This window comes from Cnephaeus nilssonii, assembly GCF_951640355.1.
Source record: "Cnephaeus nilssonii genome assembly, chromosome: 13".
NCBI classification, from domain to species: Eukaryota; Metazoa; Chordata; class Mammalia; order Chiroptera; family Vespertilionidae; genus Cnephaeus; species Cnephaeus nilssonii.
Window position 1 is genome coordinate 57080668 of NC_137084.1, and position 21457 is coordinate 57102124.

General features: G+C 39.5%; 2 protein-coding genes across 2 annotated transcripts; one reads left to right on the forward strand and one right to left on the reverse strand.

The window, feature by feature from the left end:
- Positions 1–105: 105 nt before the first annotated feature.
- LOC307110163 (tripartite motif-containing protein 43-like) lies at positions 106–5907 on the reverse strand (the record flags this gene model as incomplete). The annotated part of the gene is made up of 6 exons (XM_079789180.1): positions 106–632; positions 2168–2265; positions 2777–2799; positions 3739–3969; positions 4853–4948; positions 5581–5907. The coding sequence occupies 6 exons, from the start codon at positions 5905–5907 to the stop codon at positions 106–108; spliced, it is 1302 nt and encodes a 433-aa protein (XP_079645306.1).
- A 12038-nt stretch (positions 5908–17945) lies between these two features.
- LOC307110164 (upstream-binding factor 1-like protein 1) lies at positions 17946–19118 on the forward strand (the record flags this gene model as incomplete). Its single annotated transcript, XM_079789181.1, has 1 exon — positions 17946–19118. One exon carries the CDS (start codon positions 17946–17948, stop codon positions 19116–19118), a length of 1173 nt encoding a protein of 390 aa, XP_079645307.1.
- Between the last annotated feature and the right edge of the window lie 2339 nt (positions 19119–21457).

Here is a 21457-nt window from a genome sequence, read left to right on the forward strand (position 1 = left end):
AGTAGAAGAAGCAAAAAGACAATAATGTATCATTAATAGGCTTCAACTAAAAAGGCTCCCTCACATCAGAGATCCCAGGCACATAAGCAGGTTCATAACTTAGCCCTACCCATGAGTTGCCAGTGAAATGTAAGGTCTGAAATTGTTATTGCACAGGTCACCTATATACTCCTGAAATGGGGAACGCCTAATGAAAGAATGCTTAATGAGAGAACACCTCGCAACATCCACGAAACTTACACTTCTATTGTCAACATCAAGGAACACACCAACCCTCCCCAGAGGTTTCTGTATGTACTGACGAGCCATCGGGGCAGTGGTCCAGAGAGTCGTTTGATTATCATCCTTCACATGTATAAGAAGAAATGTGTCCTTACATTCAGTCAATGTGCCATTCTTTTTCATCCAGGGATCCTCACAGACCCCTACAGCCCAGTCCCAAGACTTGTCCACATACACCTCCCAATAATGTTTGCCAGATTTGAAGACATGGGCTCCCCATGCAGCAAAACAGTTAGATGCTCCAGGATCCCGAGACACATGTGGAAGATCACCCATAAACCTCAGACTTCTCACATCATTAAACAACTGTATATTGTCATGGGTTATTTCACCAGTGAAGGAAACTCCCACTGTGAAGAAAAGAGAATATTCCAGTCAAAATCAATGTTAAGCCCTAGGCAGTTTTTCTCAGTGATAAGAACATCAGCCCATGGACTAAATTTTGTAGTGTTTGATTCCTGATCACGGGCATGTACTCTGGTTGCAGGTTCATCTCTGGCATGGTGGGGGTGCATGTGGGAGGCAATCATTCCATATGTGTCTCTCTTGTCTGGTTTTCTTGGTCTCTCTCTCTCCCTCCTCCCTCCCATCCATGCTCCTCTGAAAATCAATGAAAAGAATATCCTTGGGTGAGGATTTTTAAAAAAACCCAAACAAATCAATGTTGAAAATAAAATTGTCTATGAGAGAAAGGGACACCTTAGTGTCTCACTGAAAAAAGAAAATTCCAACACTAGGTTTGAATGGAAAATATTGGATTCAAATGATGCCAACATATCTTCTAAAGAAACAAATATTTAAGACCTCCTAAAAATAGGCTATCATAAAAGTGAAGAAGGTCATGTCTACTTCTGGCTGGTTACTTTTTATAAGCTGGACACCTGGGCAGTGCCGCCAAGTCCATAGCAATAAATCTTATCTCTCCCACTCCTTCTTGAGGAGAAAAATAATTTTAGTCTAAATAAATGGAGATAACTTGCTCAGGATATGGTGCTACACCAGCTGATGATACTCCAGTTAAGTAAGCAAGGATAGGCTGCCTTTCATAACTGGTTCCACCTAAAAATTTAATCTTCCTTTCTCATAGATTAAACTCCCAGGTATAGGTTTCCCGTTGAGCTCTACGTATAGGCTTATTGACCACCAAATTATTTTATTGTCATATTCATAAACAATGTAGAAACCAGGGTTTCTACAACTAGCTTTTTTAAGAATGGCGATTATTTTTCATAATATCAATTGAATCCCACATTATATATCCAATTACTACAATTATTTAAGGAAAAATAGTTTAGAAATCTAATTCACTGCAGTTATTTGGAATACCTTGAACTGATATCCAGTTTTCTATGGCTCAGTCAACAACTGATGTTTTATGTGATGATATTTATAGGGTTCAGTGGGATCCTTTTGGTGCATGTATTTTTTTAAAAATATATTTTATTGATTTTTTACAGAGAGGAAGGGAGAGGGATAGAGAGCTAGAAACATCGATGAGAGAGAAACATCGACCAGCTGCCTCCTGCACACTCCCTACCGGGGATGTACCCGCAACCAATGTACATGCCCTTGACCGGAATCGAACCTGGGACCTTTCAGTCCGCAGACTGATGCTCTATCCACTGAGCCAAACCGGTTTCGGCTGCATGTATTTTTTTTTATCATCATATAAACAACATCAAATTTACAAGTTATTGATAAGGCCTGAGTCACACCTATCATTTTCCTATATTATAGTGACCCCATAACTACATAGGACTATACATGCCACATTGAAGTCTATTTTCTTGTGTAAGATAAAGTTTAAGAAAGAGGAAAAGGTCACCCACAACATATCCCAACTGAAGGACCCTGCCACGTGGTCCCCCATTGGGGTGACACTCACCTCGGAAGTGGTTGAGCCTGTCCATCAGTCCAGTGATGGGATGTGCAGTGAGTTCTGGCTGCAGAGGCTGAGGCATGTGCACCTGCACCTGCTCACTCCTGTCAGGAGGAAGAGGCAATTAATCCTGCTGGTGGCATCATCATTCAGCTGAACATTCTTCATCAAAATCCTTTTGTTCACAATGGTGATATAGAATTGTGCCATTCTTAGGGAATCTCTCTAACTTTTTTTTTTTTTTTTTTTTTTTTTTTTTGCCAGCTACCAGTCCCATTTCTCAGAGGTACTTGTCTCTCTTACCTCATTCTGGGAAAATCTAGTCTTTGCAATTTCAGTTCCTATTGACTGTGAAATATTAAACCATAAATGACCAGTGTTCCAGAAAAGTCTACATTGAGCCTCACAGCACATACTCCCTCAGCCACAGAAGAGAAAATACTAACTTCTGGTCAAAAGGAACAGGAAGTCCTATTCTGGAAAACATGCATACGTAGATGCACACACAAATAATTGAGAATAATCTGAGAAATTATGTCTTCACTATTTTAGAGGTAGTTGCAATCTCTTTCACATCCCTAATGAGCCCCAGTTAGCATTGAAACCCAAACTCACCTTCTTAGTTTGTCTCCTAGTTCCTGTCAAGAAAGAAAAGAGAAGCTTAGACTTCTTCAGAAATAGGCTATTTTACCAACCAGACTTTGGTTTTGGGGAAGTTCAGAAAAATACTAATCACACCACCTGCAAACTGTCTTATAAATTCATTTTTCTTTTCTTCCCTAAAGATAATACTGATACAACATGTTGTCAGAATCTAAATTCTTTTTCAAATACTTAAAAAATTTTTATTCAAATAGAATTGGTATTCTTTTATAGGTTATATTAATTTCAGGTGTACAATATAGCATGTCAATATTTTTGTATCTTATAGAGTGATCACTTCCACTAATCCTAGTAATTATCTGTCACCATGGGAACTTATCACAATATTTGGTACTGTCTTCCTCTCCCTCTTTCAGCCCCCACTTCTGACAACCATCCTTTTGGTCGATTTTTGTGTTCTTGATGAATTCAGAACACTGAGTATGAAAAAAGAGAACACAAGAATAGTTACTACATTACTCTTATTCTCAGCTTTCTGCATTAGGGTCTTTCCTAAAGCTTGCTCTTAAAGTGTAACATGACCCAAATTAATGGCAAGGGAAACCAATGGTATCACAACAATAGGAAGAAATATATAGGAGCTTTTGCCAAATGTCTCTATATCGCCCACTTGCAGATCAAAATTAAAAGTACTTGAATAAGTTTTTCATCTTCTGTTTAGTAAAGCAAGAAATAAAAGGAGATTTTAAGAAGGAATATGTTCCATAGGGAATTTTCAACATCACAGTTCCATAAAACTTCATTGTTTATAATTAGGCGAGGAATAGCAGCTTATCTATATCATTCCCAATGGGGAGACCCTCTCTACAATAGATGCAGGAGATGAAGACATCAATCTTTGGTACCAAATAAATGAGGGGAATCAAAGTCTTCTGATGATATAAAAAATTCCCAGGCACATGCTCAGTTCCTACCTTGAGCATCTCTTCATCTGGTTTCAGACACATGTCCATGAGCTCATCATACATTGCTCTTAGGCTTATCCTCTTTTCAATCATTTCGGCTTGACATTTCTTCAGTTGCTCAGACAACTTTGACTCTTCATCAATAAGTCTCTCTAAATTTTTTTTGTCTTCCTCGCGGAGAACCAGTTGGAGTGTCTCATAAAAAGCCCTGGTTTCATCTTGGCGTTTATAGAGATAAGCCTGCAGAGAGATAGATTTCTTAGATCACATACAAGGGCTGACCTTACCCTCCACCACTTAAACAGCATCTCATTCACCGATGCTGTTCTCTACCAATAAGTTTCACCACCCTAAATTCAGGTTATTCTTCTTTCCTTCATTTATGTTTCATTCTTATAAGCTATACCAACAGCCTTAATCCTTCCCTTTCCTCAAAACACCTCCTCCCACTTCATGAGTGCCTGAAGGAACTGGAGAAAAGCTTCTCATTCATAATTTCTTTTACATTCTTTTTCTCAAGACTGCAAGCCAGCTATGGACGTTTATGGTCATTATATGCAACATTCTGGTCTCTGCGTCACTAAATTCATCTCTGGTGACAAAACCTCCCTACTCCATTGCCTGAGAACTCAGCACAGCTCTTTATGGAGCACAGCATTGCCTTTCCCCATGCTCTTCTTTCCCCAGGGATTTGAAGCCATCAGAAAAGACCTCCCTGAAATCCTCACCACCTGCCCTCAAACTAACATCCATTCTCCAGGCCCTTTTCTCTGCCGCCCTTTTCTCTATGGATGGGCTACTGTCCTCCATCTAAGACCACAGGCTCCTGTATTGTTTTTTTGTTCTAAAGAACTATAATCATTCCATTGTGCATTCTCTCCCAAAAGTTATGGATTCACACTCTCTCTCCAGTCTCAGTTCTTTCTATTCTTTACTTCTTTTCCTCATTTTTCTTTTAGTTTAACATGTTATATTTTCTTCTACTTAAAGCAATATTATTCTCTAGCTCATGCACTCTCACTTCTCACCATGTAGGCACACACCTTAAATTGCTGTTCTTAGGTCCTCTCCCTGTAATGTCTATGTCAGCCTGATTCACAGGGAAATGCAGTCTCATACTTACCATCCAATAGACAGGTATTCTGCCATCTTTATTGAGAGTTTTTTGAATTTCTTGAATCTTTTCCCATAAAGATCTCATTTGGTTGGAGAGCTTCCTCTGTAAAACAAAATAAATTGAATTTTAGCACCAGAGAAGCAAATACATTTAGGTTTCAGATCCTAAATGAAGGCATTAATCAAGGGATATTAGACAAAAGTACTTTAAGTAGAGAAGGATCATGATTTTTCCCTATTTGCCCTCACTAATGATACATTTTAGGTTTTAGCTTGAAGAACCACCTGATACAACATAGAAATTTGTCTAGAGAAACTGATAAAGATTTTACTTAGCACAACTACTTCTCAGTTGGTCAGAATTTGAAGCTAGTGATACTTGTCTGTTCCAAATTCCACTGTATTTTCTCTGACATCTTTATCAGTGTTAGCAAATATGGTCTCCATTGGAAATCCTTCCAGTATTTGTAGTTTTCACACCACTGACTCTTCCATGAGAGCTTTCCAGTGCCTTGAGTACAATGCTGCATCATCAAAGTAATGATGATCCTTAACTTAATTACTCTCCCATTAAATGCAATGTCCATGAAGACAGGTAAACCAGTGCATTTCCTCACAGCTTAATTAATGGTTCTTAAGTATGTATCAATGCACTTAGGGAGGAGAAGATTGAATCCTCATCTCTTTGCTGTACTCTCCTCCAGCATTCAAGGTGCTCTGAGGGGCACCACTCACCCTGTGTTCCTCAGCAGCCTCTTCCAAGGAGCAGTGTCTGTGGGCCTCGTGCTCCTGAGAGCTGGAGCAGTGCAAACAGAGCAGGCTCCTGTCATCTTCACAGAAGATCTGCTTTGTCTCCTGGTGCAGCTCACACCTATTGTCCACAGAGCTCAGGAATTGCCGCAGACTGGCTTTTCTGGCCATGGACACCAGATTTTGCAGGGTAATATTGGTTTTGAAGATTTTCTGCTCTGATGGTTTCCTGCACACAGGACAACTAGGGCTTTCTGCTTTCTCCCAGGATACATAGAGACACGAACAACAGAAGCTGTGCCCACAGCCCATGGTGACTGGGTCTATAAAGTAATTCAGGCAGATGGCACAGGTGAGCTCTTTCTGGAAGTTTTGTGGGAGGGCTGAGTCCATTTTTCTGAGGGAACAAAACAGGAGTTTATTCTTCTGCCCTGGGGATACAAAGATCTAAGGAAAATGTGACTCAGGTTGTGACTCAATAACAGTGTGTCCAGAGCAGAAGTAAGCTTGATAGGCATGTGACACAAACAGAAAGCAGACACAGGAAAGCTCCAACAACCTGTTGACACTATTCTTGGCTTTCTAAACAACACTATCCACCTCCTACACCCTTTTCTTCTGCTTAAGAAAGAACCTCAATTTGCTGAGGTCTTATTTTCTCCAAATAGCTTGAGTTTCAGGTATTTTGAATAATTTACAATTCCAGGTTCTGGGTCCTGCATGCTCTAATATTTTATCTAACACTCAATGCCAGTCATTGACTTAGCTCAAGGTATTTTACTTCAGTTTTCATTATTATGTAATTGTCAGGCACTTCACCTTGGATGTGATTTTTCATCTCAATCAGAATCCACATCCCAAAACATTTGATGGAATCCAACTAATATATTTTCTTTTTTTACATGTGCTTAAAAAATGATTTTTGAGAGAGAATGAGAGAGAGAGAGAAGCATTGATGAGAGAGAAACATTGACTGGTTGCCTCCTGCACATGTCCCAATGGGGATTGAGTCCACAACCTGGGTATATGTCCTGGCCAGGAATCAAATTGGAGATCTCCTAGTGCATGGGATGTTGCTCTATTTAACCAACTGAACCACACTGGCCTGGCAACTTTTTTGATTTATACAAAACAGTATGTGAATACCTTAAGAGTAATGAAGAGGAAACTAAACGTTGTCAAAAATCATCAGAATCTCAGACTCTACTCACATGATTATTCCAACGTGCTTTATTAGCCCTCTTCTCTTTATTAGCAATATCAATTAATCAAAGAAACAAAAAATTAAAGAGAATTGTTTTATTTGAAGTCTTCAATAATGATTATCTAGCACTACTTGTGATAAGATTATGATAAGATTATGGATATAATCATAATTGTGGTAGGTGGATAGGCATGAGAAGAGTTGGACCAGTTGCATAGGGTCACCAGGGTGAGAACCCTGGGTGCCCAGTAATGGGGCAAAAACTACAAGCCCTTGTTCTACCACTCCTTAAAGCATTAAGCCCTAGAGATGGCATCTAGGCCTCAGCTGTGTCTCAGAAAAGCAACAAAACCAAGCAGAGTGAAGCCATGGCTAACACCAGGACCAGCTGCAATGACTAATGACCCCTCCCCTGTGCCAACCAATCAGTGGAGACCAGGACCCTGAGGAGACAGTGGGAAAGTAGGTAAATATTATATTGAGAACCTCTCCTGATCTCATATAAAAGCCCTCAGTACCTAGTCAGTTTGGTTCAGTGGTTCAGGCCTCAGCCTCAGGCTGAAAGGTCTCAGGTTCCATTCTGGTCAAGGGCACATGTCTTGGTTGCAGGCTTAATCCAGGCTGCCAGTCAGGGCTCATGCTGGAGACAACCATCCAACTTATGTGTCTCTCTCCCATTGATGTTTCTCTCTCTCCATCTCTCTTCCTTACTTCCACTCAATATAAATATCTACAATAATAAAAGCTTAATATGCTAATTAGCCTGGACATCCTTCCAAACATCCTTCTCTCCTTCTGGATGAAGCAGGGCTGAGAGGGAAGCCCAGGTCTCAGGTGCCTGCCAGCAAACGGAGGGATGCCTGGGTCCTGGATGCTGGGGGAAGGAAGGCGTAGTATTGCACGCAGTTTCGTGCATCAGGCCTCAAATAAATAAATAAATAAATAAATAAAACAAGTGGAAAAAATATCCTTGAGGGAGGATTAACAAAAAATATAATAAAAGCCCTCAAGATGGAGGACCAGCATAGATCTCTTTATGGAGCACAGAATGGCCTTTCTCCACCCCCTTCATTCCCCAGAGACTGCTCTTTCTTTTTCTTTCTCTCTCTGTAACCCTCTCTTCACCTTCCCGCTCTGGAGTAAGCCCAAACCTCTACCTTCTTTCATTTCCCAAGGTGCCTCCCTCTCTCTCTCTCTCTCCCCACTAATGTCAAAGGACCCTTCTTTTCTTTTTTTGCGGCAACATGTTTTCTGAGCACAATTCTTTTATGGCTCATTTTGTCTACTGCTGTGACTTATTAAATAAACTTTCTCTTATAGTTTGAGTCTTACCTCCGAATTCTTCTCTTAGCCAGAACTCAAGAACTGAGGTTGCTCAATGGAGGCTAGCACCTCTGCCGTTTTCCCTGCTACTAATAATAATAATCAGCACTGCCCTAGATTGTTTGGCTCAGTAGATAAGAGCCTTGGACTGCTAACTGAAGGGTCCCAGGTTCAATTATAGTCAAGGGCACATGCTCAGGTTGTGGACTTGATCCCTAGTATAGGGTGTACAGGAGGCAGCCCATCAATGATTCCCTGTCATCATTGATATTTCTATCTCTCTCTCACTCTACCTTCCTATCTGAAATCAATAAAAACATATTTAAAATAATAATAATCAGCACAAAACAATAAAGCATGCTTTTAAAAATGCATTTCACTTAACACTGGGTCCTCATGTTCTTATTAGTTAAATAGATGTTTCCCAAACTCCTCATATTTCTTATATGTCCAGTGCCAGGCCAATCATTACCTACATTCTTTAAAATATAAGTCAGAAAACTCATGTTTCTTCAGACATTTATTTAACTTTAAAACAATATTCTCCTTAAATCACTGAATGTGTTATCTAGTTATATATATTGTAACTTATACCTCTCACATGTATACAAAGGAGACTGTAATGTGTAATGCATATAGAATCAAACATTTCTTAAACATGTTTTTTAAATCTATGCCATGCATTAATCCACAAGATACCTGAGCACTACTTTCTAAATCCTTATAAACTATAGGAATAAGTAAGGAATATATAAGATAACAAAAATTAATATTCATCCCCAAACAAACATGGAATAATTTTCACTAAGGTGGAAAACAACGTTACTTGATAGAAACAAACTCAGTTTGGTGATTAATTGAAATTAGGAATTCTTTTGTTTTTCTTTAGGAAAGTTGTAGAAACCCCAATATGGCCAATTGTGCACTCACCTAAGGAGCAGATCCAGGGTCTCCAGGGCTTTCTGTAGCAGGAAAAATAGGAAGAGTTCAGCTCAGGGATCAAGCCTTTATGTGTGTTGGCAGTCTCTTCCAGAAGTCTCCCCAGCCAGGTGAGTTCTCAAGACACTCTGTTCTGGAGAAGACTGTGTTGGGCTCCCTGAGTGTCCTTGTAGTGTGTCTCTAAAGGCCACACCTATTTCTTCTAAGGATTATATTTCAGAGGTCTTTAGACAGGATTAATTTCACACCTTAGCTAATCTCTTTAAATAACCTCTATAAACATAATCTAATCAAGAGTCACTGATTTTACAGCAAACCAGCCCTAATGACCTGCCTTTCTATCTAAATGTCTATATATCAGAATTAGTATAAAATCATATCACCTAAGAATTATTTTGTTTTTGTTAATCCCTACCCGAGGACATATTTCCATTGATTTTTAGAGAGAATGGAAAGAAGTGGGGAGAGAAAAACTTCGCAGTGAGATATACAGGTCTGGAGGATTGAGCCTGCAAGGGAGGTACATGCTCTTGACCAGAATTGAACTAGAGACGCTTCAGTCTGAGGGCTGATGCTATAAATCACTGATTTTACAACAAACCAGCTCTCACAGGCTGCATTTTTATCTAAATTTCTATACATCATGGGTTTAATTTAATTTAATTTTTTAAATTTAAATAAGTTTTTATTGATTTCAGAGAGAGTGAGGGAGAGGGAGAGAGATATAGAAACATTGATGAGAAACATCAGTCGTTTGCCTCCTACGTGCCCCATCCTGGGAATTAAGCCTGCAACACAGGAGTCAAACTAGGGACCTCCTGGGACAACACTCAACCACTGAACCATACTGCTGGGGCTGACTTTTATTTATAACTTAATAAAAGATAGAAAAGATTGTTTTATCAATTAGCGATTCTAACAAAGGTCTTTGAAAACATGAAATTATGTTCCCTGAGGTGTCTTTTTTTTTAAATCTTAATCTGTCATGGAAGAGTGCTTTCTTTGACAGATTAACTAGATTTTGTCTTTTTGTTGTTGTTGTTAATCCTCACCCAAGGGTATTTTTTCATTGATTTTTAGAGAGCGTGGAAGGGCGGGGAGAGGGAGGGAGGAAGGGAAGAAAAGAGAGAGAGAGATCAATCGATCGATCAAGATCTGTTGCCTCCTGCATATTTCCACAGAGACCATGTCCAAGGATTGAACCTGGAACCCAGGTATGTGCCCTTAACCAGGAATTGAACTGTAGACACTTTGAGGACCCATGGTCTAACCACTGAGTCTTACATGGGAGGCTGTTATTATTATTTTTTTAATCCTCACCTGAGCATATTTTTCAATTGATTTTTAGAGAGAGTAAAAGTGAGAAAGACAGAGAAATATTGGTGTGAAAGAAACACATCGATTGGTTGCCTCCTGCAGGAGCCAAACCAGGACCTAGGCCAGGGAGGAGCCTGCACCCAAGCCTGCCCTTGACCGAAATCGAACCCGGGATTCTTCGGTCCCCAGGAAGAAGCTCTATTCACTGAGCCAAACCAGATAGGGCAGCTTTTGTCATTTTGAAGGCAATACTTTTAAGAACTTTGGCTCATCACTCCAGTCACCTGATACAGATTGGTCTTTTCGACTTCTAAATCTTTTAAACTTTGGGTGGCTCTGAAATCTGTAAGTATGCCCTTGTTTGTTTGTTGTTTTTTTAAAATATATTTTATTTATTTTTTACAGAGAGGAAGGGGGAGGGATAGAGAGTTAGAAACATCGATCAGCTGCCTCCTGCACACCTACTACTGGGGATGTGCCTGAAACCAAGATACATGCCCTTGACTGGAATCGAACCTGGAACCCTTGAGACACTCTAGCCACTGAGCCAAACTGGTTAGGGCTGTATGCCCTTGTTTTAAAGAGGGACCTTAAAGTCATCATTTTTTGTAGTTAAGAAAATCAGGAAATACCTTTACAACAAGATACGCAGAAAGTCTAGAGAAAGCTGGAAAGGAAGGGCATGTGATTGTGATGTAGAAAAATCAGTAGCAATTGTCAATAGTTTCCTTTAGGACAGCCTTAGGAAAAAGATTCTTCATTCACTGTTTCTTGCTCCCCTACCACTTCACATTCAGCTCACTCAGTTACTCTCCAAGAGGTCTGGGAAACACCCACGACTAACACCGAGGGTGTTAGCCTAATCCTCTTAAGAAGAAAAATCACATTTAAGAAAAGGAAGCAGCCTTCTAGCATCAAAAAAAAGGGGATCACGAAAATTTTGTGGTTGGAATATTAACACAGTCCCAAGAGAGCTACAGTGGAGAAGGAAACATCCCCTCATCAAAGGATCCGAAGAATCTGACCACCCTTTCTCAATAAATCTGTAATAACATCATTCTTCAAATACCAGGTAAGAACATACCATAGAGGCTATTCTTTTTCTCTGACATGCTCTTTAAACACCTATCTGTAATTATATATCAAAATGTGTATATTTTCCTAGGAAATGAGTGGCTGGGCTCTAACTAATTTGCTTGTATTTTTCTTTTATATTATTCCTTATTCAATGTTATGCTTACATTTTGTTTTCATGTGTGTGTTGTTGTTTTTTAATTGAATTTATTTGGGTGACATTGACTAATAGAATTATGTAGGTGTCAGGTATGCAATTCTCTTAATTCATCGTATGCATATTGTGTTATGTGTTAAGCACCCCAAGTCATGTCTCCTTCCAGTACCATTTATCCACCCTTTACTTTCTTATAACTCCACCCACCTCCAGCCCCCTTCACTCTGGCAATCACCATATTGTTGTCTGTGTCTGGAGTCTTTCTTTTGTTTCTTTGCTTAATACCTTCACCCTTCTCACCCTAACCCCCCTCCCATCCGACAGCTGCCAGTCTGTTCTCTGTATCCATGAGTCTGTCTCCACTTTGTTAGTTTATATTGTTCATTAGAGTCCACATGTGATTGAAATCATGTGGTATTTGTCTTTCTTTGACTGGTTTATTTCACAAAATAATACACTTCAGGTCCATCCAAATGTACCACAGCTTTTGTTTTTTTTAAAGGTATTTTTAATTGATTTTTAAAGAAAGAGGATGTGGGGAGAGAGAGAGAGAGAGAGAGAGAGAGAGAGAGAGAGAGAGAGAGAGAGATGAGAGTGACACATGAATCCTACATGGCCTCTACATAAACCTAGGCATGTGCCCTGACTGGAATAGGACCTGTAATCCCTTGGTGCCCATGACAAAGCCCAACCAATTGAGCCACACTTTTCTTAAAAAATATATTTTTATTGATTTCAGATAGGAAGGGAAAGGGAGAGAGACAGAAACATCAGTGATGAGAGAGAATCATTGATAGGCTACGTCTTTAGAATTAGTGTTTTGGGTTTCTTCGGATATATTCCCAGAAATGGAATCACTGGCTCATAAGGCAGTTTCATTTTTAATTGGGCTAGGGGTCTGGTATGTGGTTGGGACCCCTTGCTTCTCAAAGGAGGCCTCCCGTTTAACCCTCACGATTAAAAACAAGCCACAAATGGGTGTTGGACCAGCCTGTTCTGTACCTCCACCCCTCCTACCAGTCTTTATTTGCTTTCTTCTTCACTTCTCTAGTTGTAAGACTTACAATTAGCCAGCTTTCAGGTGGTTCTGAATAATGGTTGTTTTGTATTTTAGTTGTAATTTTGGTGTGTTTGGGAGGTGGTGAGTACCAGCATTGATCTATGCCACCATCTTCCGATGTATCTCAATATTTATGATGTTGAAAAATTATGAACTAGAGAATCTTTAAAAAAAATTTATTTATTGTTTAAAGTATTACATATGTCTCCCTTTCCCCCCATTGACATCTTCCCAGCTGCTCCCACCCCCAGCATATGCCCTCACTCCCTACTGTCTGTGTCCATTGATTATGCTTATATGCATGCATACAAAGTCCTTTGGTTGATCTCCTAACCCCCACCCCCAAACACACCCTCCCCTGCCTTCCCTCTGAGGTTTGACAATCTTTTAGATGCTTCTATGTCTCTGGATCTATTTTTGTTCATCAGTTTATGTTGTTCATTATATTTCACAAATGAGTGAGATCATGTGATATTTATCTTTCTCTGACTGGCTTATTTCGAATTGCATAATGCTCTCCAGGTCCATCCATGCTGTTGTGAATGATAAGAGTTCTTTCTTTTTTACAGCAGTGTCGTATTCCATTGTGTAGATGTACCACAGTTTTTTAATCTACTCATCTGCTGTTTCCAAATCTTAGCTATTATAAATTGTGCTGCTATGAACATAGGGGTGCATATGTCCTTTCTCATTGGTGTTTCTGATTTCTTGGGTTATATTCCTAGCAGTGGGATTACCGGGTCAAATGGGAGTGACATTTTTAATTTTTTTAGGAAACTCTATACTGTTTTCTACAGTGGCTGCACCAGTCTGCATTCCTACCAGCAGTGCACCAGGGTTCCTTTTTTTTCTCCACTTGTTTGTTGATGATAGCCATTCTGACATGTGTGAGATGTTACCTCATTGTCATTTTGATTTGCATCTCTCAGATGACTAGTGACTGACTTATCATATGTTTCTTGGCCTTCTGTATGTCCACTTTCAAAAAGTGTCTATTTAGGTCCTTTGCCAATTTTTTTGATTGGGTTATCTTCCTTTTTTAAAGTTGTATGAGTTCCCTATAAATTTTGGAGATTAAACCCTTATCGGATATAATATTGGCAAATATGTTCTCCCATGCAGTGGGTTCTCTTGTTTTGTTGATGGTTTCTTTTGCTGTGTAAAAGCTTTTTATTTTGATGTATTCCCATTTATTTATTTTCTCCTTAGTCTCTATTGCCCTAGGAGCTGTATTGGTAAAGATATTGGTATGACATATATCTGCTATTTTGCTGCTTATGGACTCTTCTAAGATATCTATCATTTCCCATCTTATGTTTAAGTCCTTTATCTATTTTGAGTTTATTCTTGTGTATGGTGTAAGTTGGTGGTCTAGTTTCATTTTTTTTTGCATGTATCTGTCCAATTTCCCCAGCACCATTTATTGAAAAGACTATCTTGACTCCATTGTATGCTCTTGCTTCCTTTGTCAAATATTAATTGAGCATAATGACTTGGGTCAATTTCTGGGTTCTCTGTTCAGTTCCATTGGTCTATATGTCTGTTTTTGTGCCAGTACCAGGCAGTTTTGAGAACAGTAGATTGATAATATAGTTTGATATCTGGTATTGTGATCCCTCCAACTTTATTCTCTTTTTTTCAGGATTGCTGCAGCTATTCTGGGTCTTTGAACTAGAGAATCTAAACATGGATTAATAATAATACTTTTATTTAGCCAGTAACTATTGAGAACAGGCAATGAGTAGAAGTCATACATAAATGAAAGATATGAGACTAAAATACTGTTAGTTTAAGATATATATACTGTATGCTTCCCTGAAATCACATTAAAGATAGTCTAAATTAATATCAACTAGAGAATTATATATATTTTTATAAAATATACTTTTACTGATTTCAGAGCAGAAGGGAGAGGGAGAGAGAGATAAATACATCAATGATAGGAGAGGATTATGGATTAGCTACTTCTCATGTACCCTCTACTGGGATCAAGCTGGCAACCTGTGCATGTGCCTAGCATCAAACCGTGTCCCCCTGGTTCATAGATCAACATTCAACCACTGAGCCATGAAGTCAGGGTGAGAATGACAGTTTGATTTGAGATTATTGTCACTGTAATTTAAAACATATCTTTTATTCTCTAAATGTTATTCAATACTGTGAATGATACATATGAAAGCATTCTTACATTACAGTGGAACTTTATTTTCAAACTTAATTCATTCTAGAAGGCTGTTTGAGAAACAATTTGGTAAAAAACCATATCACTTTTTCCCATAAGGAAGAATTTTTCCCAGTGAGCCAAAATTAAATTAATCTGTCTCAGACCCCAAATGATTCCCTGTTTTAACCTTTCTTACATGCAGCACATGTCTAATGTACTGCTTATAAATAAGCACTGACTGGTTTGGCTCAGTAGATAGAACGTCGGCCTGCGGACTGAAAGATCCCAGGTTCGATTCTGGTCAAGGGCATGAACCTTGGTTGCAGGCACATCCCCAGTGGAGGTGTGCAGGAGGTAACTGATCGGTGTTTCTCATCGATGTTTCTAACTCTATTCCTCTCCCTTCCTCTCTATAAAAAATCAATAAGATATATATTAAAAAAAATAATAAGCACTTCTTTTCTTAAATTTATCAAACCACCCTGGACCAGCCTTAAACGAATTTTCCCTGTTTCACTGCCTAGAAATGCTATCAACAGCCAAGTGCTTTTTGTTTATCCAATCAACAACAGCTGTTATATCTATTTGGTTGCCTGTGATGGTTCTGTGAGTACTTTCACACCCTTAGCAACATTAGCACTCTTTCCTTTTTTCTTTCTTTTTTAAAACATTTATTTTTGTTTATTTCAGAGAGGAAGAGAGAGGGAGAGATGGAAACATCAATGATAAGAGAGAATCATTGACTAGCTGCCTCCTGCATGCCCCCTCCAGAAATTGAGCCCCAAACCCTGGCATTTGCCCTTAACTGGTTTGGAATCCAGACCCTTCAGTCCCAAGGCTGATGCTCTATCCATTGAGCCAAACCAGCCAGGGCAACATTAGCACTTTGGATGGCCTCTTTATGTTTTAAAATTGTGCTAATTATAGATTTTGGCCAACAACAAAAGCATTCTCTCCTTTGTTTGTTGCCTGAGAGACACTTTGTCACTCTGGGGTATCAGCATGAAAGATTTGTCCCGTTGAAAACAGAAGTTTTGGTTCCACAACCAAGACATTTTTTCTATGAACAGCTTGGTTAAGAAACAAACTGTTTGAGATGGGAGACGAGGTTTGACTGCATTTCATTGCTTATTTATTTACAGCTTGTGCTAGGTACCAAGAAGCAGCCATGATCAAGACAGACCTCATTCCTATCCTCATGAAGGCTATAGTTATGGAGCAAAGCATTGCATAAATAGCTATAGGAATTTTAGTTACAATCTGGGTTAATGCTATGAAGGAAAAAAGGGGAGGGGTACAGTGAAATGTAAACTTAGGCTAGGATAAGGAAGTGGCATTTGAAGACAGCTTGGGGGAAATGAGGGTGTCTTTAGGTATGGATCCTGAAGTACGGGGTGTAACAAGTTCAAGTGACTAAAAAGAGCCGTTGAATCTGGAAGGAATAAGAAACAAAAGTGGAATGCGTTATACAGGTGCCAGAACACTCAGGACTTTGTAGCTTTCAAAAAGTCTTCTTTGTTTTAAATCCTAACTTGAAGACAAAACTTTCTATCAATTTTCAGAGATCGTAGAAGGGAGGTCAGGAGAAGGGGAAAGAGAGAAACACTGATGTGAGAGGAACACATTGACTGGTTGCTTCATGCTTCCTGATCGGGGATGGGGAGATAACGAAAACTCAGTTATCTGTCCTTGAGTGGGAATCAAACTCGAGACCCTTGGTTGGTGGGCTGATGTTCTAACCACTGAAAACACCAGGCAGGGCTTTCAAAATGTCTTTTAATGTTAAAAACATTTTTTTCTGCCTCTTTCCTGTTTTTTATCCCAAAGATTTATTGGTATATAGTTTTTTTTTGTATAATATAGTCATCCCCTACAGATATTCTAACATGAACAGTATTATATTTTTATTTCCAATCATTTCATTTGTTTTCTTTTCTCATCTCCACACCCATCATTTTTATAAATTGTCACAGCTAAGACTATTATACAGAAGCAGTGTTAATGACTATCCTTGTTCTTATCTCTGACTTTAAAGACAATTCTACTAAGAATTCCCCATTTATAATGACATCGGTTATATTTCTTTTAACGTAAAGGAAGGTCTCTACAGTTTCTTTTTGACATATATGAATTGCCAGCATTGCTAGGTTTGGGCTTTGGGACTATTAAGAAAAATAAGGGTGCCCTAGCTGGTTTGGCTCAGTGCATAGATTGTTGGCCTGCAAAATGAAGGGTCTTAGGTTTGATTCCTGTCAAGGGCACATGCCCAGGTTGCAGGATCAATCTTCAGTAGGGGGCATGCAAAAGACAGCTAATCAATGATTCTCTTTCACATTGATGTTTCTCTCTCTCTCTCTCTCTCTCTCTCTCTCTCTCTCTCCCTCCCTCCCTCCCTCTAATAAATCAATAAAAACATATTTAAAAAATAAAAGAAAAATAAGGGTTACTTGAACACAAACACTGTTATGCCAGGACAATTTATCTGATAACATAACCTAGATATCTAAATGACTAATGGGTGGTTAGGTTACACAGGTGAATTTTGGCCATTCTAATATATCTGTAGCCTATTTTACTGTTGTTTTAAAGTCCTTTCCATTTTAGGTATTTCTCTTTCATTATAATATTTTTACCTCCCCCATCCTTTCTTTTATCCTATGCCTGTTGAATGAATTGCTGGTTATTTGTTTGGTTCACTTGTAATTAAGACAAGCTGTGGTAAGACAAATGAAAAGGCATGCTAGGATAGAACTTGAGAGAAATGTTATTTTTTTCTTCTTTCTTTTTCTTTTTCTGCCTTTCTTTAATTTTTAATTTTTTTGAGCTTGAGGATGTTTAATATTGCAAATGAAGCATTTTAAAGTTCATCTTAATTTCATTTCCAGGGTGAGCCAGTTTTCATTTATAAATTAAATTATAGAAGGAACATAGCCTAAGTGGCATGTGATCATCTCATTTATTGCATTGAAGAGTAACTTTTCTATCTCCACAGAAACATAAAATCACACATTTGGACATAATTCACCAGGGGAGTATTGAGAGTAAAGAAGTTTGAGATCCTGCTAAGGTGTTTAAACAGCTAGGACCATACAAGTGACCCAAAGATTTAGAGATGGCATTGTCTAATAGCCAAGATAACTGGTGTGAAGAAGACATTGCACAGCTACTGGAAAGAATGGAAAATAACCTTCCACCCAATGACAATCACACATTCAAAACAACCCAGTCACATATGGACTGGGGAAAAGTAGCTTTTAAAGATTTTTCTGGAGAAATGTGCAAACTCAAATGGTTAGAGAGTTCTTATAAATTGAGAAAGATTCGCACTCTGAAAGAATTAGTCCTGGAAGCTAAGGAACATGTTAAAAATTCCAAAAAAAGCAAAAGGTGCAAGAAACATCCAGACATGCCCAAGCAGCCCCTGACTCCTTACCTCCGCTTCTTCAAGGAGAAGCGGCTCAAGTATTCCCAAATGCACCCCAAACTCAACAACCAGGAGCTGACCAAGGTAATGTCTGAGAAATACAAGAAGCTCCCAGAGGAGATGAAGCTGAAATATATTGAAGATTTCCAGAAAGAGAAACAGGAATATGGGGGGAAATTGGCTCAGTTCAGGAAAGACCACCCTGATCTAGTGCAGAACTCAAAGACCTCTGTTGTCCTCAAAAGGAGCTCAACCAGAGCCCCCAAGAAGTTTCAGGGACATGGGAAAGAACTGAAGTCTTCCCCAGAAAATGATTTTTGGGAGGAGATAAAATTCCGTGGAGAGCCTGAGAAGCCCCCCATGAACGAATACCAGAAGTTCCACCAGGATTTGTGGTCCAGTAGGGAGCTGCAAGGCCTGCCCCTGAGGGAGCGCATGGTGGAGATTAGCAGACGCTGGCAGCGCGTCCCAAGGAGCCAGAGGGAGCGTTATAAGCAGCAGGCTGAGGAGCTGCAGAAACAGTACAAGGTGGATCTGGAGCACTGGCTCAAGAGTCTGTCTCCTGAAGAGTACGCTGCCTACAGAGAGAGAGCCTCTGGGAAGCGTAAGATCATGAACATGCGTGGAGGCCCGGACCCCAAGATCATCAGGACACATGTGCAGTCTCCATCAGCACGGACTCGGCAAGAAGGGCTTGCACAGGAGCAGGAGCTTCAGGCTCCAGGGATGGAGTCATCAGAGACTTCGCAGAGATCCGATGAAAATAAGGAAGATGGCGGAAAGGCAGAAAGCAGTGCGTCCTCAGACTCCAGCAGTGAAGAAATAGATGTAGAATGCGAGGACAGCAACTCTAGCCTCTGACTCTCTCCAACTGAGCTTTGTTCACTTCTAAATGGTGAGATAGAGAATTTCCCAACCATAGTCCTTGGCACTGACACCAAATTAAGGGACTTTTCTCTCTGTCCCTTTTCATTTTCATCTCCCTCTCCTTCCCTCCACAAAAGAAATTAGGTCTAGTTGGAAAGAAGAGATCTTGTGTGGAACATCTGGCTCTCCTCTATACCACAAATCTACCCTCCAGAGAAATTCCATGGAATTAATGCTCTTGAAATAAATAATGAGATGACCAGGCTCTGGAGGGCACACTGGATTGGACTGAGTTTTCTGAGGTGAGAAATTTTACTCTCAACTTCTATCTGATCGAGGCAATAGGGACTCCCCTAAGCCAATGACCTGTGCTTTTGCTCTGTGAAACTGTCTCTCAGGACCCTTGGAACTGGGGAGGGGAAGATTGGATTGGCTGGAGGTAGGATAGTTGCCTTTAAGAAAAATTTTGGGGCCTTAGCCGGTTTGGCTAAGTGGATAGAGTGTTGGCCTATAGACTGAAGGGTCCTGCGTTGGATTCCAGTCAAGGGCACATGCTTGGTTGTGGGCTTGATCCCCAGTAGGAGGCAGGCAGGAGGCATCTGATCAAGGATTCTCTCTCATCCTTGATGTTTCTGTCTCCTGTCTCCCTTCCTCTCTGAAATCAATAAGAATATATTTAAAAAAAGAAAAATATGAAAGTTTTTTGTTTGTTTGTTTGTTTGTTTTTTACCACAGTTGCTATTGTGGACAAAATTATTATTTAGATTAATTTATAAAGTTGGGGAAAAAATAAATTGTCAAGCCCCTGATATCTGTCTCCCTTCTCTCTAAAGTAAAGTATTGGTCTTCCCTGTCTTGTGAGGGGATGGGGCTTGTGGGCAGCACCATTTCTGTATGTATAGTCATGTCTTAGATTTTTCTTATTGGTTTCAAAAATTGGAAATTAAATTTTGTAAACTCCCCCCTTTCATTTCAATTGGGTGCTCATTAAAGTCAGTCCCCTTTGACTCTTGGCACCAATTTTCCAGGCACTGTCTGATTTTATTCTGGTTTCTGTCCCAAACCCTTCCTAATGCTCTATGTGCAAATGAATCACACCCACCCTCCACGCTCCCCCCCCCCCCCTTTTTTTTTTTTTTTGGTTAATTGTCACTCAAGGATATTTTTCCATTGATTTTTAGAGAGAGTAGAAGGGAGGGAAACATTTATGTAAAAGAGACACATAGATTGGTTGCCTCCCCGATGTGTGCTATCGGAGGCCAGGGATCAAGCCTACAATCAAGTATGTGCACTTGACCAGAACTAAACCTGCAACCCTTCAGTCCATGGGCCGACACTCTATCAACTGAGCCAAACCAGCTAAGGCTTTACCGCAAATTTATATGTATGACACTGCATACCTGTATGTGTATGTGTGCATATGTATAACTATTTTATTCCACTAATCTGTCTGAGAATTCATGTACTGGTACCACACTGCCTCATTATTTTGGTTTAGTGACATTAAAGTTTGTTTAAAGCCAGTGCCACCTCGTTATACTTTTTTTTTCTAAACATTTCTGGCTGTTTTCACTTTTTGTTCTTGTTCTTATGGACATTAGCATTGCATAAACAATTGTATTCTTTTGTTTTTTTAATCCTCACCTGAGGATATTTTTTTTTCCCATTGATTTTTTTAGAAAGACTGGAAGAGAGAGAGAAAGACAGAGAGAAATATCTATGTGAGAGAAGCACATCGATTGGTTGCCTCCTTCAGGAGCCTCAACCAGGACATGGCCAGGGAGGAGCCTACAACCCTTGACCTGAATGGAACCTGGGACCCTTTGGTCTACAGGCCAACATTCTATCCACTGAGCCAAACTGGCTAGGGTGCACTTGTGTTCATATATGGAAGCAGTCAGGACTTGAGAGTTTATCTTATTTCTTGATGTCTTAGTAAAATATTTCATTATGTGTTTTATAATTGTACAATTACAGTATGAGAAAATAATAACAACACTTACACTTTTCACACCTCTGCTCATGAATCATGCTTTTAAAGCATACATTTTCAGCATCTACTGCTCTGTGAGCCTTGTCCTAGTTGCACGGGATACAGAAATGAAAGTTACATCTTGGCCACACTCAGTCTTAGCAGGGAGGAAGGACTAGGAAGTGTCATCAGAAAGAGGCAGGAAAGTACAAATATCGGACAAATATATATTAAAATTCTGAATTTTCTATTACAATAAGATGGCATTGGTTAAAATAAGAATCTGTTCACTTATCCATTTCCTCATAGTAAATGATGAACTGGAATAAAATTACAATCAGGATTTTGTGCTTATAAAATG